This window comes from Miniopterus natalensis, chromosome 2 (genome assembly GCF_054644295.1).
Source record: "Miniopterus natalensis isolate mMinNat1 chromosome 2, mMinNat1.hap1, whole genome shotgun sequence".
Taxonomy (NCBI): Eukaryota; Metazoa; Chordata; class Mammalia; order Chiroptera; family Miniopteridae; genus Miniopterus; species Miniopterus natalensis.
In genome coordinates this window covers 166,762,910-166,789,825 of record NC_142082.1, presented here as the reverse complement: position 1 = coordinate 166,789,825, position 26,916 = coordinate 166,762,910, and the positions used below count along the sequence as shown (strand labels likewise).

At 42.3% G+C, this 26,916-nt stretch overlaps 1 protein-coding gene and 4 pseudogenes across 1 annotated transcript; 2 read left to right on the top strand and 3 right to left on the bottom strand.

Moving 5' to 3' along the window:
• Positions 1-532: 532 nt before the first annotated feature.
• On the bottom strand, positions 533-5,692 carry NANOG (Nanog homeobox). The gene is made up of 4 exons (XM_016221721.2): positions 5,542-5,692; positions 2,648-2,907; positions 1,096-1,182; positions 533-958 (listed from the first exon to the last, which is right to left on the bottom strand). The coding sequence occupies exons 1-4, from the start codon at positions 5,690-5,692 to the stop codon at positions 533-535; spliced, it is 924 nt and encodes a 307-aa protein (XP_016077207.2).
• A 4,634-nt stretch (positions 5,693-10,326) lies between these two features.
• On the top strand, positions 10,327-11,815 carry LOC107543981 (elongation factor 1-alpha 1 pseudogene; annotated as a pseudogene).
• A 5,958-nt stretch (positions 11,816-17,773) lies between these two features.
• LOC107543983 (ubiquitin-conjugating enzyme E2 N pseudogene) lies at positions 17,774-18,292 on the bottom strand (annotated as a pseudogene).
• Positions 18,293-18,789: 497 nt separating this feature from the next.
• LOC107543984 (GA-binding protein subunit beta-1 pseudogene) lies at positions 18,790-19,824 on the top strand (annotated as a pseudogene).
• A 2,164-nt stretch (positions 19,825-21,988) lies between these two features.
• LOC107544032 (vesicle-associated membrane protein 7-like) lies at positions 21,989-22,644 on the bottom strand (annotated as a pseudogene).
• Positions 22,645-26,916: the final 4,272 nt, after the last annotated feature.

The window sequence follows — 26,916 nt, the reverse complement described above, 5'->3', positions numbered from 1 at the left end:
TTTATTTCTTTGTATTTAAACTTAAAAACCAACCAGCCCAACTGGTATTATCATGATACAGCAAAATATAAAACATCTTTTACAAATACTTGAGTAATAAACAAATTAAGGGTCTCAGTAAAACAGCAAAAGGGGCAGAGGAAATCAGTGAAGCATATTATAGCTTAACCATTTACCTGAAGTGAAGTTTTTAGCAAGCCTCCCAATCCCAGAAAACAGAAATAATCCTTTATCACACACCTTTGTATTTTTACTTTCTATTCTTGAGGCTAAGATTCTAGAGAGTTATCCAAAATAGTATTATATCTAATTATAGCCAGAGACATCTTTTATCCTTTGTCTAAGCAGCAAGGCTACAGAAACCTCTTCAGTTAGACTCCAGCCATGCCCCAGCCCCCTCCCTCCAAATTGGCAGTGGGCACTATGAGAAGCAGCATATCAAGGCAGAGATACAGAGAAAACTCCTAGGAGAGGTAACACAGCCCCTGCCCAGACGGAGACTGAATGATATACCCATCGGCACAGCGGGTGTTCATGGCTGTATGTTTGTGGAGTCAGGCTGCATGTTCATGGAGTAGTCCGGGAATAAATCCGCGGTTTGCTGGGTATTACAATACTTAGCAGTTTGCAGTATTGCATCGTAGGTTTCCCCAGCAGTTTCCAAGGTGGCCTCCAGTTCGCTGACAGGGTTTTGCTGGAACTGGATCTGGGGCTGCAGGGATTCCTCTCCGTAACTATAGAACTGGTTGTTCCAGGCCTGGTTGTTCCAGGCTTGGGGGCACCAGGTCTGGCTATTCCAGGAATGGTAGTTCCAAGATGGGCTGTTCCAGGAATGGTTGCTCCAAGGTAGGTTACCGCAGGTCTGGTTGCTCCACACTGAAAGGTTTCCAGAAGCGTTCACCAGGCATCCCTGGTGACAGGAAGAGAGGCCCAGGTACTCTGTAGTTGCTGAGCTCATCTGAAAGAGAAGGGCTGGTTAACTGAAAGGGTACAGGAAAATCAGAATCGTCTGTGGGTGGGGTTTAATGCTTCAGCAATAGACAAAACTAAAAAGTCATTGAAAGGAAAGAGCAGAATAAATAAGTTTCCTGTTACCTGGGGCATACGGTTGCTATTCTTTGGCCAGTTGTATTTCTGCCACCTCTTGCATTTCATTCTCTGGTTCTGGAACCAGGTCTTAATCTGCAGGGAAAAGGTGACAGAAAAACTTAAAATAGTAGTAATGCAGATGTGCTAGGAATTAAAGAATATTGTTAACATTTCCCCCCGACAATTACAACTGTCTAAAGCTCAGGAACAAGATTTGGATTTCTAGAGTCTTTAAAATTCGTGAACCAATATTCTATCAACAGATTTCTAAGCCCCTCAAGTCAGTTGGCTGCTTTTTGTATAATAAACCTAACTAGTTAAGACAGACTGCATATCTACTCACCAGCAAGTGCAATGCACATGTAAACATCTATTCACCTCCCTTTAATTTACCCATGCCATTAGTCAGTTAACGGTAATCTGTTTGCAATAAAAAGTGCCTCCCATGCTCGGCCAGCGTGGCTCACAGGTTGAGCATCGACCTATGATCCAAAAGACTGTGGTTCAATTTCCCTATCAGGGCACATGCCCGAGTTGCAGGCTCGATCCTCAGCAAGGGGAGTGCAGGAGGCAGCCAATCAATGACTCTCATCATTGATGTTTCTATCTCTCTCCCTTCCTCTCTTTGAAATCAATATATATGTTTTTTAAAAGTGCCCCCCATATAAGCACATTACATATTTCATGATCATAGTGGTATTTAATTCAAGAATTATGAAATATACATCTAGGACAATTATTTAGAAATTATCAAGTTAGAAAATGAGATCACAAAAGGATGTATGTATACACACTTTGAATGTTTATAAAGTCACTGTTTATTAACATACAGTACATTTTCAAAATTTAAAAGAACCTACAGAAATGAATAATTTTCTTGTCAATCCCCGTTTTCACACTGATGGCCTTTCTGTTCCAGGCACTGCTGATAACTCAAAGCAACAGAATCACAAACATCAGGAGTCATTTCACCCTCAATTTGTTAACCATTGCCAGTTTTGTATAGTGAACTTTGTGTACATTTTTTTGGGGACACCCTGTATAATAAAATCATGTAATAGACGTTTCAAATATGTAATTTGGTTTCAAATATAGAACCAATGATAGGAAACCATAAAATATTTTACTGAATAAAATGCCAATAAATGTGTGAAAAAAAGAAATGTATGAAAAATTATTAACCTCATTAGTAACTGAACGCACACAGATTAAAAAACAAAAGATGCATTTTTTACTTTAACGAGAGCCAGTGTTGGTTAGGGACTCTGCTAACCTGGAAGGTGGGAATATATGCCTTGTTTGATTAAGGCAAAATTGGAGACATTCTCATAATTTTGGTTTGTGCAACAGGGAAAAATGTTAAATAAATTAAGACACATTCACACAACAGGCTGATTAATGAAAGAAAGATGGTTATGAAACATGTTACAAAACATTCCGTTTTCATATTAAATTATTTGTAGGGGGTGTTGCATAGAAAGATGTTAGCAATGCTTACCTGCAAATTAGCTGTATTTCTTAAAAATTTCTTATTGCAAAGACAACGAAACAGCCTTACCTGTTTGTAGCTAAGGTTCAGGATGGTGGAAAGTTCTTGCATCTGCTGGAGGCTGAGGTATTTCTGTCTCTGGAATCTCTCGTTGAGGACGCAGAGCTGGGTCTGTGAGAACACGGTTCGGATCTTCTGCTTCTTGGCCTGGGCCTTCTCCCCCTTCCCTGCGCTGCTCTCCCCAGAGGCGGGCAGTATTACCCTGGGACTAGTGGAAGAGTCAGGGCTGTTCTGAATAAGCAGATCCGTGGAGGAAGGAAGAGGAGAGACTGTTGGGAACAAAAACACCACCTTTCTCTAAAGCTTTTTAAGCATTACATTCGCAAATTTACTATTTTCAAAGTCCTCACAACCTCAGAGCTAGGTAGTAAGTAACAATTTCTAAGCAACCTGAATAACAATTTGCCCACCTTTGTACAATCCAGTAAGAGTACCGGTGTGACCCTTTTACATACGATAGACGTGACTAATGCTGCTGGGGAACAGTGGGACTCAGACCTCACTGACCACACCCTTCCTGTTCATAAAGGTCAAAGCGGATTACTTGACTCTCACCTACTGTGTCCCTTTGTAACTTCCTTTTCTTTTTGGTAACTTCCTTTTGTAATCTTAATCATTACCTTCATAATTTTTTCAACTGATGATCAGCTCTTTGAAGCTAGCACCAAGCCATGGGCATCATTGGGGACAACTGGCACAAGCGCCCCGAGACCAGGGGACAGAGAAAGAAAGCCCCACATGAAGTGAAAATATGAGTTGAGACACCCTGCTGCCAACACTAAGATTGGCCCCTGCGGCACCCACGCAGTCTGAGTGCGGGGAGGCAGCAGGAAGTGCCCGGCCTTGAGGTTAGACGTGGGCAACCTCCCCTGGGCCTCGGGGTGTTGGCGCGAAGCGAGGATTATTGACCGGCCTGCAACGCATCCGACAACGAACTGGTCGCAGCGACCCTACGAAAGAGCTGCCTCGTGCTCATGGATAGCACAGCGTGCGGACAGTGGCAGGGGTCCCTGGGGCCGCAAGAAGGGGCCAAGCTGACTCCAGAGGAGGAAGAGAATTTAAAGAAGAAAAAAAAATCAAAGAGAATTCAGATGAAATATGATGAAAGGAAAAAGAATGCCGGAGTCAGCAGTCTTCTAGAGAGCAGTGCAGCAGGGCCAGCTTCTTGCTTGCATCGTTCCAAGACCAGGCCCGGGTGGCCACGCAGGTGGCTCTGCGCTGGAGAGCAAGGCGCTGGGGTTCCAGCTGAGGAAAATCAACGCCCGGAACAGCAAATAAATCTTCCTCCCTCCTATCTTAGCTCATGTGATAAAGGTGTTTATTTTTAAAAAGTAAAATAAAAATATAAACTGCTGGTCAGATTTTAGCAATCTTATAAAATCAGCAGATTACTTACTGCCCATTTCTGAACACCAGCACTAACAGGACATGGGGATTTCGATAGGCTTCTGTTTCAATCCAGGCTTGACTTTGCCTTTATTCGCTCTGGAACCTCATCTCCAAAATTATTCCTCCCTCACTCAGTTTCTTCATTGATTAAAAGGAGGTAATAGATAAACATTGTCTAGCACAAGACCCAAGTATATTGACTTTGTAACTGAAAATTAATTTCCTGCATTATCTAGATTTAGTACGCACTTTGCTTCTTGTTTGCACTGAGGAATTCCCAGTTCTTAACTCCAATTCTACACCCTAGTCATGGCATAAATGCACAAGCTTTAAAAGGCAAAAAGTCACAATCCCATGCTTCCTGCAAGTAGATCTAAGAAGGAAAGTGCTCAATTAATGACTAGAAGTGGGGCGTGTTTTAAAAATCAACCACCTATACAAACTTGTACTTAGCTTGCTACAGAGGACATGCCACCTCCTCATTCTCAAGCTATTTCTCTCACGATCCAGTATTTCCAATGTTTGAAATTATCAAAGGACATTAACACAAAGTTTAGGAAAACAAGATAACATTAAAATCTAACAAAATAAATAAATAAAATCTAACAAACATAGAAGTAACTCCTCCACAAGTTAGTTTTTCAGTTGTATTAATAATGTAAATAGTTCTTAAGCCATTATTTTATACTATGTTAAAAATGGCATTCTTGGGTAAAAGTTGGTTTACCCTTTTTTTTAACAAACCGATTTCCAAAAAAGTGGTATTGGCTATAAGTATCCCAAGATCCCCTACCCCCCACAGTTATCATTTAGAAGCCTAAGTGCTAGAGTACAGGTTTTGAAGCCAAACTGGATTTCAATGACAAACTCTAGTCACTTTGTCAGCAGATTAAACCTTCTGGAATTATCGGCCATAAAGTGGAATGAACACTTGGGATTTAAGAGATTTGAGCATAACATGCTCATAGAGCTTTCCATTAACACCCATACACCCAAAGGATGGGAGAAAAGCCAACTGCTAGTTGTAGAAAGATAAAACATTTCAACAAGGTGAGATTCATGTAATTAGCCATGCCATTCCTGGCATTCCTGGCATTGACGGCCTGGAAGGTGATGGTCACCACCGACACCCTGCCCCCACCCCCCGGGCGGTGGTGTTACCACTTCTGGCTCAGCAATATTTACTGTTACTGTGTGCCAGGCACGGTGTTAAGGTTTATATATCAGCTTATTTATCACAACGCATTTGTCTCCACAGTGTCTACACACAGAAGCTCTCGAACATACAGGATGCAGTTGAACTGCTGTGTCCCAAGTCCCTAGTCTCAGCACACAATTCCTGACACCCGACGTGCAGGTGAAAGGGCACGTGCCACTAAGCTACAATTGAAAGAGAGGTGTCACAAGGATTAATAGATAATGACACCTGCTTCTATAAATGGGCTGTAATTGCTCAAGAGGAAAAATGATGACCCTTTCCCCCTTTCCTTTTCTAAGATTCAAGTTTTTCTTACCAGTCTCTGTGTGGAGTGTCTCAGCAGATGACATTTGCAAGGATGCGTAGCTTTCTTCAGGCTCATAAATCTCGGGCACTGGTGAAGGCTCCCTAGAATTGGATAATTCAGAACAGGGCAGACTTTGGGGACAAGCCGAATCGACACTCATCTTGCTGAGTTGAAGGAGGGAGGAAAGCACCACCAAAGAGCTAGATTGTAAGAAAGGCCCAGGCTTATGTATCTAGACAGAAGAGTTTAGAGATAATACAAAGATCTTTAGATGTGAAAGTATCAAAAAGATGGGAGGAAAAGAGTCAGCTTTGCAGTAACAGGAGCCAACCAGCCAATTTTGAGAAAGGTGAAAAAGTTGGAGGCTGAGATTTATAAGGGAGGCTCAACCAAATTTAGACCCGCCCCTCCTGGCAGCCCCACACCCACACACACCCTAGCGAATTCTCAGTTAATCCCGTCTGCCAGTCTCACCAAGGCCATTGTGATGCAAAAGGTAGCTGCGGAATCACCCAGACTGGGTGGGGAATGAGAAAACTGGGGCCTCGGACAAAATAAAGCCAGCAATGAAATACTGCCACCATCACATTTCCACCTTTTAAAATCAAGGATGCACCTCCAGTTCCTGAAGCTACCTCAGGTGAATGAAACTCCCACTAGGACAATTAATTTCTTGATCTCTAGACCCCTAGAAATCGGGCTAGATTTTTCAGCTCGCTCCATTTTCCTCTTTGATTCACCCTGAGGTCACAATAAAACACACATTGTGTGTTGCTAAGGCTTCAATTGAGGTTAAAAATAGTATGTACTTGTTTTTAACTTCCATAGAAGTTGCTTCTTGCTTTTGAGTTTTCAGAAAGACAGGCTAGTCTTACTAAGAGGAGTGTTGTCTTGTTTTCAACTAAAGCCAGAGACCAGAAGCTGTGATGTGCTAAGATGCTTTGGTGCCGTTAGTAATTAGTTATGCACATACCATTACCATGGAAGATTTTTAGTTTCTTTACACATGTTACTGGATAGAATCTTGGTTCAGGCACTTTTAAAAAGTCTGTTCCCTCATCCATAAATAGGGACAAAAGTACCTTCCCTGTGTTGTAAGAATTAAAGAAAATAAAGTGCTAAATGCATTATTCGATGCTTCAGTGACCTACAAACGGGACTGTTAGTAGAAATTCTATCAGGATCTTATGCCCATGACCTTCAAGTTTGAAATTACCTTTTGCTGTGATTTTTATTTTAATCTAGTGGACAACGTGATAGAATGAAAACACACCTTTTAATTTTACCTGAGCAATCACTAGATGTAAAATAATGAAATGTATTGACCAACCCAAGGGAAAGGAGGAAGTTAAAGAAGAACAACCTCTAGGCAAATGATATTCCTATAATGGACCTTACGAAAGCATTTGTGATAGGTTCCTTTTAGAGCCAATTCTTGCCCTCCCATCTATCCCTCTTTCCCAAGCGGTCTTCATTTTCTGCCCCACCCCCACCTCCTCTGTCGCTTTTTTTTAATCAGCTTTTTCTTCTCTGGCCTGGCAATTCGGTCAAGTCCTTCAACCCGACTCCATCCCCAATGCTGTTCTTTTTTGGTATGTCTTCCAAAGGGACAGTCTTTAGAGTTGGGTTCCAGCACTAACATATTTATGACAAAGATGACAGTGTACAGCTTTCAATTCTCCTCCCCATTTCCAAACTCAACATTCAAGAAATTTAAGATTTCCTCCTCCTTTTCAGTCTCCCACTCCTAAAAGTAAAGCCTTTGCAAATCCCAATCATATAGTTTTCTAAAATACAACTCTTGTAATCCCTCCATGCCCTCTGCTACATGGGCCTCCACCGAGAGCTGCTGGCTTTGCGCCCGTGCAAGCTGGTTTTTGTTCACAATGCAAAGATGCCAAACTTGTGAGTGTACGAACAGCGCCAGGTCCAAGCAAGGGGATGAAATTCTATGTAAAATTTTCTCTGTCTTCGCAGACCATCATTCTGGAGGGGAAGGGTCAGGAATAGGGGAGTCAAGTACAGGGTGGGTGAAAGGGTGGGTGGAAAGGCATTGTGCTTCAGGCAGATAGTCTCGGTCTCATTAGAAATAGGATATGATTTCTTTAAAACAGGGAATGTGAGGTGATGGACATTAACTGAACTTATTATGGTAATCATTTTGTGTCATGTACATATATAAAATTATTATATTGTAAACCTTAAACTAATACAATGTTATATGTCAATTTACATCTCAATAAAACTTGGGGGGCAATAAATGAAGGGGCGCACTTGACTTCCTGGCTCTCAATTAGCAGTCTGGTCAATGAGAGCAGCCAAAGCCACAGGGCTTGGTTTTCCTGCAGCTCTCCAAACTGCAGGTACCAGGAGCTTTGTTCTCTGCTGAGGAGGGTCTTTGCATGAAAGCCTGGGACAAATTCACCCCATCCCCCTGACCCGTGTCCCATTGTATCTAGTCTGAGAGCCTCCGGAATGAAAGGTTAAGAGGCAGGGGGTGGTAGCTAGAAGGCAGACTTCCCACATTCTTGGCCCAGGACAGCCATTTGAATAAGGCTGGGAATGCTTCAGAAGCTGTCGGAGACCTTGGGTTTGTTTGGGTAGGTTGTGCGGGTGGAGGAGGGGTGCGTTAGAATGTGCCCCAGTCCAGGGCTGCCCATGTGAGGGATTCAATGAAACCCTTATTTTAGGTTTTACGGGTGTACCTTGGAGATCCTGGGGGTTCCATCCCAGACCACCACAATGAAACAAATACCATCATAAGTAGAGTTAGACAAATTTTTTTGGCTACTCAGTGCATATAAATGTTATGTTTACTCCACTGTCACCTATTAAGTGCAATAGTATTATGTCTAAAATGCAGCGTACATACATTAATAAAAAAACATACATTTTGCTAAAAATGTTAACCATCTTAGTGTTCAGTGAGTCATAATCTTTTTTAAAAAAATTATTTTAAAGTTTTTTTTTTTATTGAGGGAATATTGGTTTATAACATTATAGAAGTTTCAGGTGTTCAACATTATAATTCAACATCTGTGTGTCCAACATCATGCACACCACCAAAAGTCTAGTTTCCATCCATCCCCATACAGTTGAGCCCCTTTATCCTAATTCTATCTTCGTTACATCGTTTCACTCTATCTAATAAGCTCATTCAATAAGGAACTGTTCCCTGTCAACATATGCACAAGCATGTGTGTATATATATATTTAGTGATTTAACAAACATGTATTGGCCAGGAAATATTTGTGTATTTATTGCTCATTTGTTGAAATTATAGTAGAGAGATCCCAGAGGTAAAGAAGTGACAACGGGTAGTAAAAAAAATACCTGTAAGTTTTTAATTAAATCTCCTCTTGTCATTAGTTACACTGTCCTAGTGTTCTTCCTACTAACCTGGTGGTTCTGTCTGCTTTCTGGTTCTTCCCTATTCCCTGTATAACTAAAAGAGTACCAAAGCTTAGTGCTCAAACCTCTTTTCTACTTGCACTCACTACCTTGGTGATCTCATCCTGTCATAGGACTTTAAATACCATCTATATGCTTTTGACTTTCAAATGTATATCTTTATCCCAGAACTAGTTTCCTATCTCAAGTCTCATATATCCAACTCTTTACTTAACAGCTCCACTTGAATTTCTAACAGGCAGCACACAATCAATATTTCCAAACAAAACTTCCAATATTCCTCCCTACACAAGTTCTTCCTATATCTTCTCCATCAGTGTGTGACAGTCCCCCCTGTTTAGTTGCTTAGGCCAAAACTGTAAAACCATCTTTGTTTACTAGGCCATCAAAATATATCCAGAATCCAGTTGCTTCTTTTTAAAATTATTTTTCCTCCACATGTTTCCTTTTTTCACTGTTTAAGTTTTATATATATATATATATTATTTTGTTGTTGTTGTTGATCCTCACAGGAGGATATTTTTTCTACTGCTTTTTTTTTTTGTTGTTGTTGTTGTTAGAGAGATAGTGGAAGGGAAAGAAGGAGAGAGAGACATTGGTTGACTCCTGCCACCCCTGCCAGGGCTTGAGTGAGTTTGTGATCATCACATGAACTAGGGCTCAGAGAACCAGCAGAATAGCAAGAAATGGTTATTTTTTTAATTTTTATTTATTTATTTATTTTAAAGAGCATGTATTTATTTTGTTATTGCCTGAATCACAGAAGAGCTGGGGCTTAAAATGACCTGTGTCCTCTGGCAAAAGAGCAAGCTCACCTTGGCAAGTGTTCCAAACAAGCTGCACTTAAACCTTTGCTAAGTATCTCTAAGGCTACCACCCTACCCAAACTACCATCTGTTGCTTGGATTATTCCAAAAGCCTCCCAACTGATCTCCTTGTTTGCACTCTCACCTTCCTGTAATGTAGTCTCTACTTATTGGCCAAAATGAAATTTTTAAAATGTGTATTTATTGATTTGAGAGAGAGAGGGAGAGAGAGAGAGAGAAGTCCATTTGTTGTGCCACTTATTTATGCACTCATTGGTTGATTCTTGTGTGTGCTCTGACTGGCATCAAACCTGAAACCTTGGCATATGGGGATGATGCTCTTACCAACTGAGCTACCTGGACAGGACTTGTTTAGCTCTTTCAGCTGGGAGTGGAACCCAGGAATCTTGTCTTTTAAGAATCTCTAATTCTTTCTTTTTCACAACAGGTTTGCTGCCAGAACACAGGTGTCATGAAAACGATGACTAACCCAAACCCAAAATAGGAAAGGAAAAGACTCAAATCATCATTGTCATCATTGAACACATAGGATCCAGCCATCTGACCTACAAATGCTGTGGGATGGACAAAAGAACCATCAGAAAATTCAAGAAGGAGGCTGCTGAGATGGGGGAGGGCTCCTTCAAGTATGCCTGGGTCTTGGATAAATGAAAAGCTGGACATGCCCTGGCTAATGTGGCTCAGTTGGTTGAAGTACTGTCCCATGTACAGAAAGGTCGCAGGTCTGATCCTGTCAGGGCACATACCTAGGTTGTGGGTTTGATCCCCAGTCCCAGTTGGGATACATGTGGGAGGCAGGTGATCAATGTTTCTCTCTCTCTCTCTCTCTCTCTCTCTCTCTCTCTCTCTCTCTCTCCTCTCCCCATCCCCTTCTCTCTAAAAATCAATGAATGTCTTCAGGTAAGGATTAAAAATAAATAAATAAGTAGATAGTTAAATAGGTAGAAGCTGAATGTGAGTGTGGTAGCACCACTGATATCTCCCTGTGGAAATTCAAGACCAGCAAGTAACCATCATTGATGCCCCAGGACACAGAGACTTCACCAAAAACATGATTACAGGCGCATCTCAGGCTGACTGTGCCATCCTCACTGTTGCTGCTGGCGGTGGTGAATTTGGGGTGGGCATCTCCAAGAAGGGGCAGACCCACGAGCATGCCCTTCTGGCTTACACAATGAGTGTGAAACAACTGACTGTTGGTGTTAACAGAATGGATTGCACTGAGCTGCCCTACAGCCAGAAGAGATACGAGGACATTGTTAAACAAGTCAGCACCTACAGTAAGAGAACTGGCTACAACCCTGACCCGGTAGCATTTGTTCCAGTTTCTAGTTGGAATGGCAACAACATGCTGGACCCAAATGCTAGCATGCCTTGGTTCAGGGGATGGAAAGTCGCCTGTAAAGATGGCAATGCCAGTGGAACCATGCTGCTTGAAGCTCTGAATTGCCTCCTACCACCAACTCATCCAACTGACAAGCCCCTGTGTCTGCTCCTCCAGGATGTCTACAAAATTGGTGGTATTGGTGCTGTCCCTGTGGGCTGAGTGGAGACTGGTGCTCTCAAATCCAGCATGGTGGTCACCTTTGCTCCAGTCAGTGTTACAACATGTGGGTTTCAATGTCAAGAACGTGTCTGTCAAAGAAGTTCATTGTGGCAGTGTGGCTGGTGACCGCAAAAATGACTCACCAATGGAAGCAGCTGGCTTCACAGCTCAGGTGATTATCCTGAACCACCCAGGCCAGGTCAGCGCTGGGCATGCACCTATGCTGTGTCGTCACACAGCTCATATTGCTTTCAAATGTGGGAAAAAGCTGGAAGATGGCCAGAAGTTCTTGAAGTCTGGTGATGCTGCCATCATTAATATGGTTCTTGGCAAGCCCATGTGTGTTGGGACCTTCCCCGACTATCTCCCTCTGGGCTGTTTGCTGTTTGTGAACATGAGACACACAGTTGCTGTGGGTGTCATCAAAGCAGTGGACAAGAAGGTGCTTGAGTTGACAAAGTCACCACATCTGCCCAGAAAGCTCAGAAGGCTAAATGAATATTATCCCCAATTCCTGCCACCCCAGTCTGAATCAGTGGTGGAAGAACAGTCTCAGAACTATTTGTCTCAATTGGCCATTTAAGTTTAATAGTAGACTGGTTAATGATTACAATGCATCGTAAAACCTTCAGAAGTAAAGGAGAATGTTTTATGGGTCATTTGGTTTTTTCATGGGTGTGGTGGTTTTTAAGTTATTAGTTTTTAAAGTCAGTATACTTTTTTTTTTTTTTAAATATATCTTTATTTCAGAGAGAGGAAGGGAGACGGAGAGAGAGAGATAGAAACATCAATGATGAGAGTCACTGATCGGCCGCCTCCTGCATGCCCCTGGCTGGGGATCGAGCTCCCAACCCAGTCATGTGCCCCGACCGGGAATTGAACCAGGATCGCCTGGATCCTAGGTCGATGGTCAACCGCTGAGCCACGCCTGGCTGGACAAAGTCAGTATACTTTTTAATGGAAGCAACTTGACCAAAAGTCTGCCACAGAATTTTGAGACCCATTAAAGCCAAGTTTAATGAGAAAAAGAAAAGAAATAAAAAGAATCTTTAATTCTTTGCACTCTCTCTCTCAGGAGCACACCCTCACCTTTCTTGCCTCAAGACTTGTAACCAGGGGAGCAATGGGAAGCGGCAGCTCATCTCTGGCTAACCCCCTGAGCCTGGCTTCTCTGACTTTCTAATGAGCCAAAGCAGCCCCACCTAGGCTCTGTCTTGCTGCTCCTTCTAGCTTAAGCCCTTCCTTATTTCGCTGTCCCCAGCTTTAATCTTTAATGAATGGATTCTAAAAAAAAAAATAAAAATCTCTAATTCTTGTGCATCCTAAATTTTGAGAAGCACTGCTCTGGAATACAACATTAGGCAGTAGGAAAAATATTCACAGCTTCAGTGGTCAAAACACTGATATTCACAATATTGGAGAATTACAAGAACTCTCAAAAACACAAATTTCTTCCTTGAAGTTCAGGTTTAGATTTGTCAGATCTTACTCTAACTAAAGGTGTATAATATTCAAGGACTAAATTATTATGTGTCTCAAAATTCTAAGTTCTAGTGGGGAGTTCCAAAGGGTAAACCATCAAACTGAATTGTCAGCCTTGACCCTGAGCAACACTAAAGACATTAGGGCTTCCCTCCCTCTTTTCCACCCTACCCTCAGGGCATCTTTGACCCAATGTAAAAAAGGATTTCTTTCCCCACTGTATGGTCTAGCCCCTAGGGAAGGGAAGAACATCTGGAAAAGTCTACCAAAGCCGAGCAAATGTTCAAAATTGCTCTGGAAGGAGGTGATATTATTGGCCTAGAAGTGAATGGGCTTCTCAGTTTCTCAGTAGGTGTTTGAAAATGAGGAAGAACTTAGGAAAGTAGGTGGTTATGGGAGTTGAGTAAGGTGAAGTGATGGTGGTTGTGGTGAGAAGAAAGGAGAAAATCTAGCACCGTAGTTGCTCTAATTTGCTGGTAGTGGGATGAAATAAAGCTGTTAATACTAATAATAATGCATCTAAGTACTGTACTTAAAATATTTCAGGATGCCAAGGTATTTTAATGTTATAAAGGGATTAGAGAAAGAAAAAGATAGAGGTTCCTATCTCCCAGGAGTAAATAAATGTATATTTAAAAAAAAATTTATTGATTGATTTGAGAGAGAGAGAGAAAGAGAGAAACATTGACTGATTTGTTGTCCCGTCTATTTATGCTTTCATTCATTGGTTGATTCTTGTATGTGCCCTGACCAAAGATCGAACCCACAACCTTGGTATATCGGGATAATATACCAACTAAGTACCCAGACAGGGCTAATAAGTTTAATCATGTAGAAGCAAAAGTTCAAACGTAAGTCAAATAACGTAATGTTGAAAAAGGAATTTAAATTTGCAGAAACATTTGTTGAAGGTGCTAGAAAGGGTCACGGCAAGAAGATGAGGTAACATGGCAAAGCTTTTTTTTTTTTTTAATTAAAATTGAGAAACAGGGTACAGTCAGTGAAGTGAACAAATCTCAAGTTGTACAGCGTCATGAATTTTTACTTACACATACCTCTCACGTAGCAGCCACCCAGATCAAGCCAGAAGGCATTTCCAGCACCTCAAAGGCCGGCGTGCATTTTTAGTGAAGTCAAGAATCTCAAAATCCAAGTTCTTTAGACCTTTGTCAACTTCTTTTGTGTTTCAGACACGGATCATACAGCCTGAATTTGAATTCCCTTTGCAACCACTAGTTATGTGACAAGTAGTTTGGCGTTTCTGTTGCTCAGTTTTCTTTGTGTAAGGAACAGGTGATTGAGGTAGTGCCCACGAGCCCATCAGAAAGATGTTAGCCATTACCTTTTCCGTGCGGGCTGTATTTTGGGGAATCCATCAATTCATTCACTCAACAAATATTTATTAATCATACCTGAAGTGTTAGGTGCTAGGAGAAATAAGTGAACTCTGCGTGTTTCATATACCAAAGTACTTTATAGTATAGTATGGAGAAGCCATGCAAACAAATGAGTGCGTTAAAGTGTTACTGAGGCTGTGGTATAAATACATGTGAGATACAGCACGAGGACATACGAGGGACTTCTGTCTTGGAAGGAAATGAGTTAGGAATATTGTCATTAAAAGATGGACTTGCAGCCCAGCTGGTGTGGTCCAGTGGTTGAGTGGGGGAACCTGTGAACCAGGAGGTCGTGGTTCGATTCCCCGTTGGGGTACCTGCGGGAGGCAGCCGACTGATGATTCTCTCTCGTCACTGATGTTTCTCTCTCTCTCTTCATCTCCTTTCCTCTCTCTGAAATCAATAAAAACATATTTTAAAAAATTTAAAAGATGGACTTGCATTCAGTCTTGAAAGGTGGTCAGGCAGCAGGAGGGAAAGTAAGCATGGGGAAGCCTGACATCTATTTCAGAGTACGCAGAGTTTGGTGCAAGTATGGATAGAGATGAGGCTAACACTGGTAGGTGGATTATACAGGTCTATGCCATGTTAAAGATTTTGGGTATTATATTAAAGGCAGTGGAGCCACCGAAAGGTTTTTAAGTGGAGAATGATCTGATCAGCCTTCTAAGAACCTAGAGAGAAACTGAGAAAAATGATGGGGCAGGCCCCACTGAGACACTAAGGCAATAATCTAGACCAGGGGTGAGCAAGCTGGTTGGTTGCTTGTTCTGTATGGCCCATGAAATAAGAATGATTTTTACATTTTTAAATGGTTAGGGGGGGAAAACCAAAAGGTTAATATTTTCTGACTTGTGAAAAGTGTATGAAATTCAAAGTTCAGTGTCCTTAACGTTTTATTGGAATACAGCCATGCTCATTTGTTTATGTTTTGTCTATGGCTACTTTCATCCTAGAACAGCAGAGTTTAGTAGTTGTCACAGAGACCACATAGTTTGTAAAACCTGAAAGATTTATTACTTGGCCCTTTGCAGACAAAGTTTGCCAACTCTGGATCTAGACAAAAGTGATAAGAGTCTCTATGAAAGTGGGAGCCATGCAGAGAGGAGTCCTAGTGAATGTATATGAACTACTTTAATAGGCTGAATTGCTAGGGCTTGGCTACTAATTTGGTGCAGGAAGCAAGATAAATGGAGAGCTGTAGGGCAACTTGCTGGCTAGAGTGTCCGAATGGACAGTTGCCAGTCACTCAGTTTTCCATTACAAGCAGAGAAATGATTTTGGAGAAGATAATTAAATTTCCAGTGTTTTTAGATTGATGTTTCTGAGATACACCCAGATTCTTTTGGGGTAACGGACAAAACTGTTGAGAGAGGTCTCATGGAGATTAGTGTGTTCATAGTATATTGCTGGTAGTTGCAGTTGTGAAATCAGCGAGAGTGAACAGGTAGAGCTGGGTTGCAAATGCAAACATCTTAGGTACATGAGTGTAAGAAAAAAATCTGATAGAGACATGTATGTAAAAAAAATAACTCACTTTCACCTTAATTTTCATCTAAGGGCATAATAAACATTTCAGTAACAAAGATATTTGGCAAGTCTCACTCAGATTGAAGGAATGCAAGGAATCCAGGAGATAAGAGGGTGTAGTGGGGACTAAGATGAGGCTGAGTGTCCCATCTGCTAGCAGCAAAAAACTATATATGTCCCTGATATGGCACCATTCTCCAGGGTGGCTGATTAGCCATCTACTTAGTGGCAGGTTAATTGCTTAGGGCCACTTCCATCTTGGAAGAAGCAGTACTTTGTTATTATTGGAACAGGCACTTATTCTGGATACAGATTTGCATTTCCTGCATGCAGTGCTTCTGCCCAAACTGTCACCTGTGGACTTACAGAATGTGAAATCTACCTTCATGGTGTTTCACACAGCATTACTTCTGATTGATAAGCTCACTTTATTGAAAATGAAGTGTCACAATGAGCTCATACTTATGGAATTCATTGGTCTCTCAGTGTTTCCCATCATCCTGAAGAAGTCTGCTTGATAGAATGGTGAAAAGGCCTTTGGAAGACACATTTATAGTGTCAGCTAGGTGGCAGTACCTTTCAGGGCTGGGGCATTGTCCCGCAGGAGCTGTGTATGCTCTAAATCAGCGTTCAATACGTGGTGTTGTTTCTCTCATAGCCAAGTTTTACAAGTCCCGGAATCCAAGGGGTGGCATCACCTACGATTATCCCTAGTGACCTACTAGCAACATTTTTGCTTTGAGTCCTCAAGTCCTTATGCTCTGCTGGTCTGCGATTAAGGTCAATGAAAAACTACAACGATCCAGTGTAGGCAGGACTGTTAATGGCCAGACCCTTCAGGATGAGGTTTGGGTCACCCCACCAGGCTGAATCACTACCAGCTGAAGTGCTTTCTGAGGATAAAGTGAGTATGTTCTTAGCAAGTTTGATGGTGATAATGCACATTGATGCCCATATTTACTATACTGCGCGTTAGATCTCTAGGGCTTATTTACTACTCACTGCGTGCAAAGGGAACATGGCATGAGCAGGGGAAGAAGGCAGGTACAAATACCGCTTATGACCATGTGATCAGTTGCAGAAACAAAGACTGTAATTGTAGTGAGTATTTCTTGCCTTTTTCGTTATTGTATTAGTCTGCTCAAGCTGCCATAATAGACCACCACACACTCGGTGGCTTAAACACCAGAAATTAATTTTCTCACAGTGCTGGAGGCTGGAATACAAGATTGAGGCGCTGGTAGGGTTGGTTTCTGGTGAGAACTGTCTTCTGGGCTCGCAGATGAGTGCCTTCTTGGTGTGTTCTCACACGGCCTTTCCTTTGTGGGTATGCACTCCTGGTGTCTTTTTTTTTTTTTTTTAAATAACAAAAAAAATTTTTACTAAAACATAAGATTTACAGAAGTTTTCAGAAAAGCCATAGAAAATGGTCACAAGCTTTTTCTTGAAGGGAGGAGTCTACATTTGACAGCAAAGTCACAATGTTATTAGTGAGGGCCATGGCGTTTGTTTAATGTTCCCATTTTGGCTCAAACAATCAAGCTTGTCCAGCTACAGTGTCTAAGTAAAGTTAGACTTGGCTGGAGAGCACCTTCTAAAGAACTGGCTAGCTGCTCTTGACCGATGCAATTAGATCACCATAAAGGGGGAAAGGAGCCCATAAAATTAAACTACCTCCCTCCTCAAAAAAATAAATAAAATAAAATAAAGAAAAATAGCCACTCCCCTGCAGCTAACCCTGACAACTACCTTCATTCACAGTGCTTTATACTTGAACCATGATGGTAGACATGAACAAAAGCAGAAAGGAGGCTTTTAAACCTTTCACAACAATCCAGATGGTACTTCTAGCCTCTGCTCATGCTTTATAACAGTGAATCAGGACAAGACATAGATTTGCTAATGTGCATTTATTCACCAAAGGACTGAAGATGTCTGGGCTTTTATTCTGTAATGTTTCTAAGACTGTGTCCATTAAATGCAAACAAAAAGGGAAGAAGTCTTGGCAGAACAGGAGAAGTGATGCCCAGTTGATGATCAGATCGATTTAAATATTACTCCTGGCATCTAGCCTAGTCCTTGCTGGGGCTGTTTCTGTGGCTTGGGCCTCGCTAGTCTTCCACTGCTCCTTGGCATCGTTTGCTAATGGATCCTCTGGATTGGGAGCACTTAACAAAGCCTGGATCGATAGCAGAACTGTGCGAATCTGCAGTGCTGGCGACCACTTACCTTTCAAAATATCTAAACATATTCTTCCCAAGTCGTCTACATTAAGATGGTAAATTTTGGTCATGAAACGTAGTTTAGGTGCTGCCCTCGGGTCTTCCTCTGGAAGAAACAGTTCGAGTTTCAAAGTCCCTCCCTCAAAGGGGGAATCCTGGGGGCCAGCACCGACCACATGAAAATAAGGGGCGTTGCTCTCCTCTGGTTCTGCTTTTATGCCGGGAACTGGTTCTGCCAGCAAACGCGGGGTTTCCCTGGTCATCCTGCGGGGCAGCGGGGCCACCTTGTCAGACCCCAGTTCGGCCTCGGGTCTAGTCCCGTCTTTCTCTTTCCGTAAGGACATCGGTCCTAGTGGAGCAGCCCTCCCCCGTGTGACTTCCTTTACCCGTAATTACCCCCTTAGGGCCCTGCCTGCAAACACAGTCGCATTGGGGGGTAAGGCTCGGCGCACGAATTTGAGGCCGTGCTTCAGTCTGTAACAGTTACAATCATGTGTGTCTATGTGTCCGGCGAGTATTTTTGTTCGGGGCCGTGTCCTGTCCGTGTATCAGCCAACAAACACTAAGACGCGCGGGAGGGGGGCTCTCACCGCACACGACGTGCTCCCGCGCGGCACCGGGCGCTCTGCGGTGGGGATTTGGGGCGCCCACCGGACACGGCATTTGGGGCGTTTGGGGCATTTGGGGAAAACAGCGCCTGGTGCGGCGAAGCGCTCTGTGCGGGGCCCGCGTCAGCGCCTCGGGGGCCCGCACCTCCTCCCGCTCCCGCTCCCCAAGCCTTTCCAGATGCGCCTGGTAGATCTGGGAAAGCAGCTTTTAGAAGCAGCACGAGCAGGTCGAGATGACGAAGTTCGTATTTCGACGGCAAATGCCGCTCCTTTTGCTACAGGCTGGCCGGGAGCTGCTGATTCCCCGCAGGGCTGCCCTGAGCGCGCGCAAGAAGGGGCGCGGGGCGCAGAGGGGGCCCTGCGGGGGCAGCGCGGAGGGCCTCGGCGGGGAGAGGCTGTGCTTCGCCCGGTGCCGACGCCAGTGCACAGGGCAAGTTAAAGACGACAGCGCTGCCCTGGGCCACGCCACGCAACCGTCCAGGTGCGGCGGAGCCTTTGATCAGCTGCGGTGCTGATGGGCACGCGAAAGTAAGTGGTGTAGGACTGCATTTGATATGTCTGTAGGCAAGGGGAACGAAGACCTAGCAGAGATGTTACAGGTTGCTGTGCAGAACCAAGTGAGCACAACCCGGAGTCCTGGCGCCGTGACGGTGCATGCAGCGCCCCAGCTGATCGTGGGACCTGGGGGAGTGGCGAACCTAACAGATGAACCGGGTGTGGCCGCCCTTGAGTTTGGAAACCCAGACTCTACACCAGTATTAGCTACACCAGCTGCCTTGGCTGAAGCATCTGCTCCCGTGTCCAAGTCTTCGGAACTCCAGCGGTTGCTACTGAGGAAGGAGTTACCGCAGAATCGGTGGATGGTGCAGTTCAGCAGAGGTTAGCTCAGGGGCTCAGCAAGTCATCGCAATGGTTACAGGTGGAATCCAGCCTGAGATTTGTACTGTTCCAGCCGGTGGAATAGGTCAGCCCGTCACTGTGGCCATGCCAGATGGACAACAGGTATTAACAGCACCAGCAATGGACATTGCTGAAGAAACTGTTAGAGTGAAGAACCGTCAGCTAAGAGACAAGGTATGGAAATCACTGAAAACTGGGTGGGATCTGCAGAAGCAGAAGAGAGAGAAGCTCTGCAGAAACAGCTGGACAACGCAAATCCAGAAGCACAAAACTGTCCACAGCAGCTGCTGAAGAAAGAAAGGAAGCCGAGGCCTATAGACAAATTAGAAGCTGTGACTCATCTTCAGACTAATAAAGCACCTGTTTAATTGAAACAAACATGTAGTTTGAGTTTACTTTTGGTCAAGAAAAAATGCAGTCTTGAACTGTACACAGTAAAGTGCAGTCGTGGGAAGACAGGATAATAGAAGAGACGACAGGTTAATAATTGGACTACAGCCATGTGGTCTGAATGCCTGTAACATAAAACTTTTGAAGTTGTCAAATGTATTTAAAACTGAATTCTGTAAATAGTTTTTTTTACAGTTCTAAATGAGTTGATAAAATAATGTTGAAGAGATCCAAAAACACAATAAGCCACTGTTTTTTGTGAATTCTTTTTGATTTTAGTACAAACCTTAATTTCTCAGAAACAGAACAGTTTTAAGGGTGATCGTTGATTAGACCAAATGTTGTGTAATAATTAAGTGGTGGACGGATGCTGGATTTACTCCTGTAGGTGTAAACTTCTATACGAAGAGAAGATTTCTGCCAGGAAATCTTCGTACAGCTTTAAGCTCTCAGATTCTCTGAAAACATTTTTTAGAAAACAAATTTTTATATTTGAACTTCACCTATACCCAAGTAGATTTACATGTATATGAAGCAAATATTTTTTAAACTTTGTGTTTGTACGTATCCTGCATGTTTTACAATTTCAAAATGCATCACTTGCATAGGTCTTTTCCCCACAAAGATGGTGAAAGTTACTAGGGAAAAAACACCAACCTTTTATTCTGTAGGTCATCTTAACTAATAAACTAGCAGCTGGTTTTATTGGAATGATAGTGTTCTTGGAAGGAGCAGCTTACAAGATAACTTGAATTTGCAAACTACAAAATCTGTGGTTTTTTGAGAACTTCATAGTGGATGTGAAACTGTATCCTGTGCCTTCCATCATGATTCCCACATGAAAGCACTTTAAGGCAGTACATTTTAAAATAATGTTTTTGGAAAACTCAAAGCATATGGGTTTCTGAAATATTTCATGGACTCATTCCCCTCCCTCCCCCAGGAAATTATCCTTATGGGGGGAAAGAAGCTTTTGTATGTAGAACAAGAACTTTTTGTACTATAGTGATGCTATAGATATGTCTACCATAACTTTTACTTTTCCCTGTGAAGGCTCCATGTCTGTGCCATGACTTGCTCATCACAAGATTGTCGAATTCCACAATGTGTGGACATTACTCTCTGACATACTGTTCATTCTTTTTTTTTTTTTTGTAAAATGTAACTTCAAACCTTTTGTCTTGTTTTATTTCTTGCATTGTTTTATCACTTTATGAAAATGTTTAACCCTAAGGCCCTTCTAGATTATCTATACTGTATAAAGAAGCAATTACCCTTAAAACTACACTTAAACAATTACCCTTAAAACTACTTTTCTGTTTTATAATTAAATATCTTTTCCACATTAAAAAAAAAAAAGAAGATGTATTTAGAATAGTTAACTTTAGCCCTGGTCAGTGTGGCTCAGTTGGTTGAGTGTCTTTACCATGCATCAAAAAGTTGCTGGTTCGATTCCCAGTCATGGCACATGCCCAGGTTATGGCTCTATCCTTGGTAGGGGGCGTGCAGGAGGCAGCTGATAGATGTTGTGCTCTCACATCAGTGTTTCTCTCTTCTCCCTCCCCCTCTCTCTAAAAATCAATAAACTATTCTTTAAAAAAAGAAAAAGAATAGTTAACTTTACATCATAGTATTTATGTTACAGAATATCAAGGAGAAGAGTGAACATCACCCAAAGACTTTGCATCATCTTGTTGGGAAAGAGCACATTTAAAAATATATATATATATCGTTATTGATTTTGGAGAGAGGAAAGGAGAGGGAGAGAGAGAGAGACAGAAACATCAATGATGAGAGTCATTGATCGAGCCCGCAACCCGGGCATGTGCCCTGACCGGGAATCGAACCCCGATTGCCTGGATCCTAGGTCGACGCTCAACCGCTGACAGTAGTTAACCAAAGAAACAAACAAAAAGCCCATTAAGGCTACTGCTACAATAAATGGTTCAATCTGAAGTATATTGGAACAAATTGGTTGACAGGACAAAAGTCAATCTGGATGCAGAGAACAAGATTATAAACAGAAAAAGAGGAGGGTTGGAGAGGCTGGCAGACACCGTCTGTCAGTATTAAAAGGCTTAAATCTTGTGCAGCTTTTAACTTCTTGTTCTCGCATATCCTTGGTTGATGATAACTTTTTCCTCATTTCTTCACACAGCGTGGCCATGTCAATCCACCACAGAGAGGTGACATGATGGTACAGATGAACGCAGTTGATACGATGATGGTGATAACGGTGAGCTTGAGATTCTTCATACACGTGGCTCGGGCAAGATTTCTGCTGGTTGTTTTGAAGGTGACAGACGAATCCACGGGATTTTCTGTTTTATCTGTCAATAATTCCAATCTTTCTCCTCACTGAGCTACCTGATCTGTTTCTGACCATGGTTCCTGTCAGTTCATCCACTTGGGCTTGAGCGTCCATCTCTTTGTCTGGGCCCTTATTTTCAGAGTGATGATTCGGCCGGGCAGCCGAGACACTTGAGAGCTCACTCTTCAGGGCGTGTGGGAGTGCAGTCTGTGCTCTCGAACATATGTAGCCTGGAGCCTCTTCTTTATCTCATTCAGAACGTTAAAGGCTCGGGAACCTTCCAAATCATCATCAGTGATACAAAGGTATACAGTCCAGTCTTGGTGGATGTAATGAAACAAATAACTGCCATGTGAGTACATTAGTTTGTTATTTTCAGAAGGTATCTTGCCAGAATCTGCTCCGTCACCTCCAGGGAGTTTCCGCCACACCAAGCATATTTGGCAAAGACAGTGGTTCCCTTGGCAACAGCAAAAAGAACAGCCATGGCTCCAATCTGTCCGGGCACTCTCAGAGAGCGCAGGCCTCGGGACAGAGGGGCACGGTTCAGTGGAGAGTCGTTAACTCTGTAAAACGATTTTATAAATGTAGTTCACACCTACCATCAGCTGGCTTTTTTTTTTTTTTTTTAAATGGCTTCCACTTCCATCAAGCCACTGAAACTACTCTTTTTTTTTTTTTTTAATATATCTTTATTGATTTCAGAGAGAGGAAAGGAGAGGGAGGGAGAGAGATAGAAACATCAATGATGAGAGAGTCATTGATCGGCTGCCTCCTGCACGCCCCTGACTGGGGATTGAGTCGGCAACCCGGGCATGTGCCCCGACCAGGAATCGAACCCCGATCGCCTGGATCCCAGGTCGATGCTCAACCACTGAGCCACGCCTGGCCGGGCTCATCAGCTGACTTTAAGTAAAGGACTTTATCCTTAATAATCTGGGTGGGCCTCATTCAATCCAGTTGAAAGGCCTTGAGTAAAACTGAGGTTTTCCTTCTCTGAGAAAGAAGAAATCCCGCCTGTGGACTGCAGCTTTAGCTTGAGCCTGAGAGTTTCTAGCCAGCTAGCCTGCCCTATGGATTTTGGATTTGCTAGTTCCCACACTCACATATGCCAATTCCTTGAAATAAATGTCTATATAAAAATAAATATATCTTTATCTATTTATCTCCTACTGGCTCTGTTTTGATGGTAGAACCCTGACTGATTCAACTGTTAGGCATATTACCAATAAACAAAAGAAAGAGTTAACACCTAGGCATTGACAGTGGCATTTGATTTATTTGGTTGGTTGAATTTGGCACTTGTTAACAAAGTTCTTTTTATTTGGCTTTATCAGTTTTTCTTGATCTTTAAAAACCCATTAAAAGCTTATTCACCTTTGGTATTAATCAATATTAGCAAACATATATTTAGCAAACAAATAATATTGTAGGTCTATTTTATTTATTTATTTATTGGTAATTTAAAAAATAAACTCTATTTTAGATTAGTTTAAGATATACAGAAAAATTGAAAAGATAGTACACAGAGTTCTCATATACTCCATACCTAGTTCCCCTTATTTTTAAAAATATATATTTTATTAATTTCAGAAAGAGGAAGGGAGAGGGAGAGGGAGAGAGAGATAGAAACATCAATGATGAGAGAGAGTCATTGATCGGCTGCCTCTTGCACACCCCCTGCTGGGGATCGAGTGTACAACCTGGGCATGAGCCCTGACTGGGAATCGAACCAAGATCTCCTGGATCCTAGGTCAATGCTCAACCTCTGAGCCAGGCCTAGTTACCTTTATTAATATTTTACTTTTGTATGGTACAATTATCACAATTAATGAACCAATATTGATATACTGCTATTAACTAATGTCCATACTTTATTCATATTTTCTAAGTTTTATTGATTTAAAGAAATTTTAAACATTTTTATTATAAAAATAATACAAAGAAACACAAATATTGAAGAAAGACAAAGTCATCTATTCACTACCCTGAAAATGTCCCCCACTACTTCTCTTGTAATATCCTAGCTATGATAAAATAAAGGTGGTGGTAATACAAATGGAAAGGAAGGCCCAGGATTCTTACAGTTAGTACTTCTCTGTTCCCTATTAATCTAGACATGTAAGTTTACACTGTGAATGAGCATGTTTTTAGCTTAGATTTAAAGTCAACCAAAGAGAGAGGTAACAGTAATTGCAACATGAAAACCAATAGAAAGAAAACGTTTACTTTTTACTGGCATTGAAATAGCAGACTCAAGTAAACTGTCTGGGTGTTAAGGTGTAAATGCCATTCCAGGCCAGCCGAGAGGGTTGAGTAAGGGCAAGAGAGAGGGGGCAGTCTCAACGCTGAGCTAGCAGTGGCAACAATGCACAAAGAGGCAGCTATGAATGTGGGTTGACAGAAGAAATCTATGTATTCCACCCCTCTGAACACATCCTAGGCATAAACTTGTATATAACTGTAATTAAACTGTCTCCAGATGAGAACGTTCTAGATCAACTAATGAATATTTTTAAATAGCAACAAAAAAATCTATCTGGGAAGGTTTTATTCTTCAGAAAGAAAACTTATGGAATAGGGCTATCTCTGAGGTAAAAGATGAAGCAGGTTGATGGATCTCAAATACAATTTTGTATGAATAAAATTGTTAAGTTTAGGGGTCATTCTCTAGGGGAAATGTTCTCTTACGAGGCTGAGGGAAGCACTGATGGGTGAAGGCACCACAGCCTGCAACCCTTCTCCTTCTGCCTCGGTACTGACAAGGCCAATGAGCCGGAGTCCTGGTAATCCACACACTTTACTCCATGCCAGTGGTTACTCTGCATGAGGCTCGGGCAAACCAAGAATGCTGTGTAAACTTGCATTCTTACCTAACTCCATCATTTCTAAATACCTAGGGTGGGTGCCCATTCTGGCACCCTGGGGGCCCAGGAGTAGGCACTGCTCACTGCAAACGCTGCGTTCAGGCCACTGCAGCCCACCTGGGCTCAGAATGCAGATGACCCTCCCTGGCGGCCAGCTCCACATGCCGGTGGTGCACCGCAGGCCGGAAGGAGGGCAAGGGCGTGTCTGAGTTCTGCTTTCCTGAGTTCTGCTTTCCTGCCTTTTGCTGCCTCTGGGTAGAAGGGCTCACATTTCTATTTTCTTTTTTCTGTTCCAGAGCCTCATCAAGGACCCCACCATACATTTAGTCATTGAGTCTCCTAAGACTCCTCTTGGCTGTGAAATTTGTCTATTTATTTTAAGGACTCCCATTTCAGCCATGCCATCATCTGTTCTAGCATTCTCTCTCTCATTTCTCCACCCCTTTTCTTTACTTGTATTTATTGCCTACTCCCTAAACATAGAATTTGTTTCATACTCACTGTTTTTAAAGGCATTGTCTTTCCTTAAGATCTTTATGCCCAAGATATCCAGAAGAGGAATTTTGAAACCTATAGACAGAAAAGTATAAAACCCCTTGAACCCCACCAGGTTCACTCCTCAGATTAGCTGTGAGCCGATCTGTGCTTTATGTCAGATGTATTTTGATAGATTTTGTCTTGTTTCTTTAATAAATTTGCTTGCTTTACTTCTTTAATAAATTTGCTTTACTACAACGCCGCTGTCTGTCACTCATTTGAATTCTTTCTCCTGAGACTGACAAGAACCGAGAAGGGGATAGTCCTCTCCCTTGGACTCAGGGGTCTATCTGATAACACCTTTTCTGGTGTTTCAGGTGCCTATAATAGCACTACATGATTTAAAAATGTTCCACATTTGTAGTTTATTTAAAAGGAAAGAAACAAATGATTCATATAATATGAACCTAATTCGTTTGAACTCTGCACCAAAAATAACCTAGAAGGAAATACAACCAAACTTTAATAGGATCATCTCTAGGTGATAAACTCGCAGGCCCACAGGTGGGTTTTATATTCCTTTGTTTGTCTCCCCCCCTCCACCCCTGCCAAAGGATAATGTCCTTTACTTTTATATTTAGGAAACAAAAAGATAAAAAAGGAAAAGGTTATATGATAATGGAAGAAGTTAGAGGTGGAGAAAATCATCAAGAGGATTATAATTGTTGGTTGACCCTCAAGCTGGACACACTCAATCAGAGGCTCCTCACCTCCTCCCCTGTCCTGGGAATGTACATTCTGCTCACCATTCCCACAGTAGGGGCATTTTCAAGGACACAGCCCTGAAAGAGAAAACTGTTGATACCACCTACAGTACATGTGACTAAACCCAGTTAAAGCCTCTCTGTAAGTTTTTAAGATTCTGATGGATGGATATGGAGATCTCCTTATCTTACGGCCCTCAAGACAAGGCTTGTATGTAAATTCTCTTGCTTATTAAAGCTGCCTTTTTCTATGGTCTCTCCTTAACCTCCATGTATGGGGGCCACTTTCAGGTTTCATGGGGGAAATTCCTAAGTTTGAGAACTAACAATTGGCTAGACAGCCAGGAGACCAAAGAAAGGGTCTTGGGAAAGAGGCTTCCTGGGGTAAATTCCAAGTTGTTCATTGATGTAGGTGTGGTGAGGAGTGGCTCATATGTTACATACTTATGAACTGCCTCATGAGTAAGGAGATGCCCTGAAAAGGTCAGCTGGTCTAATAAAGTTGTTTGAAGAACAGCACATAGTGCACTGTGACTAAAAAGGGAAGGAATGGCTGCCGAAGTGGGCTGGCCTCTATTGCAAGCAGTTCAACTGGTCACTGATGCCTAACTAGAGGATGAAGCTTGAGTCAGAAAGTTGGAAAAAGTGCTG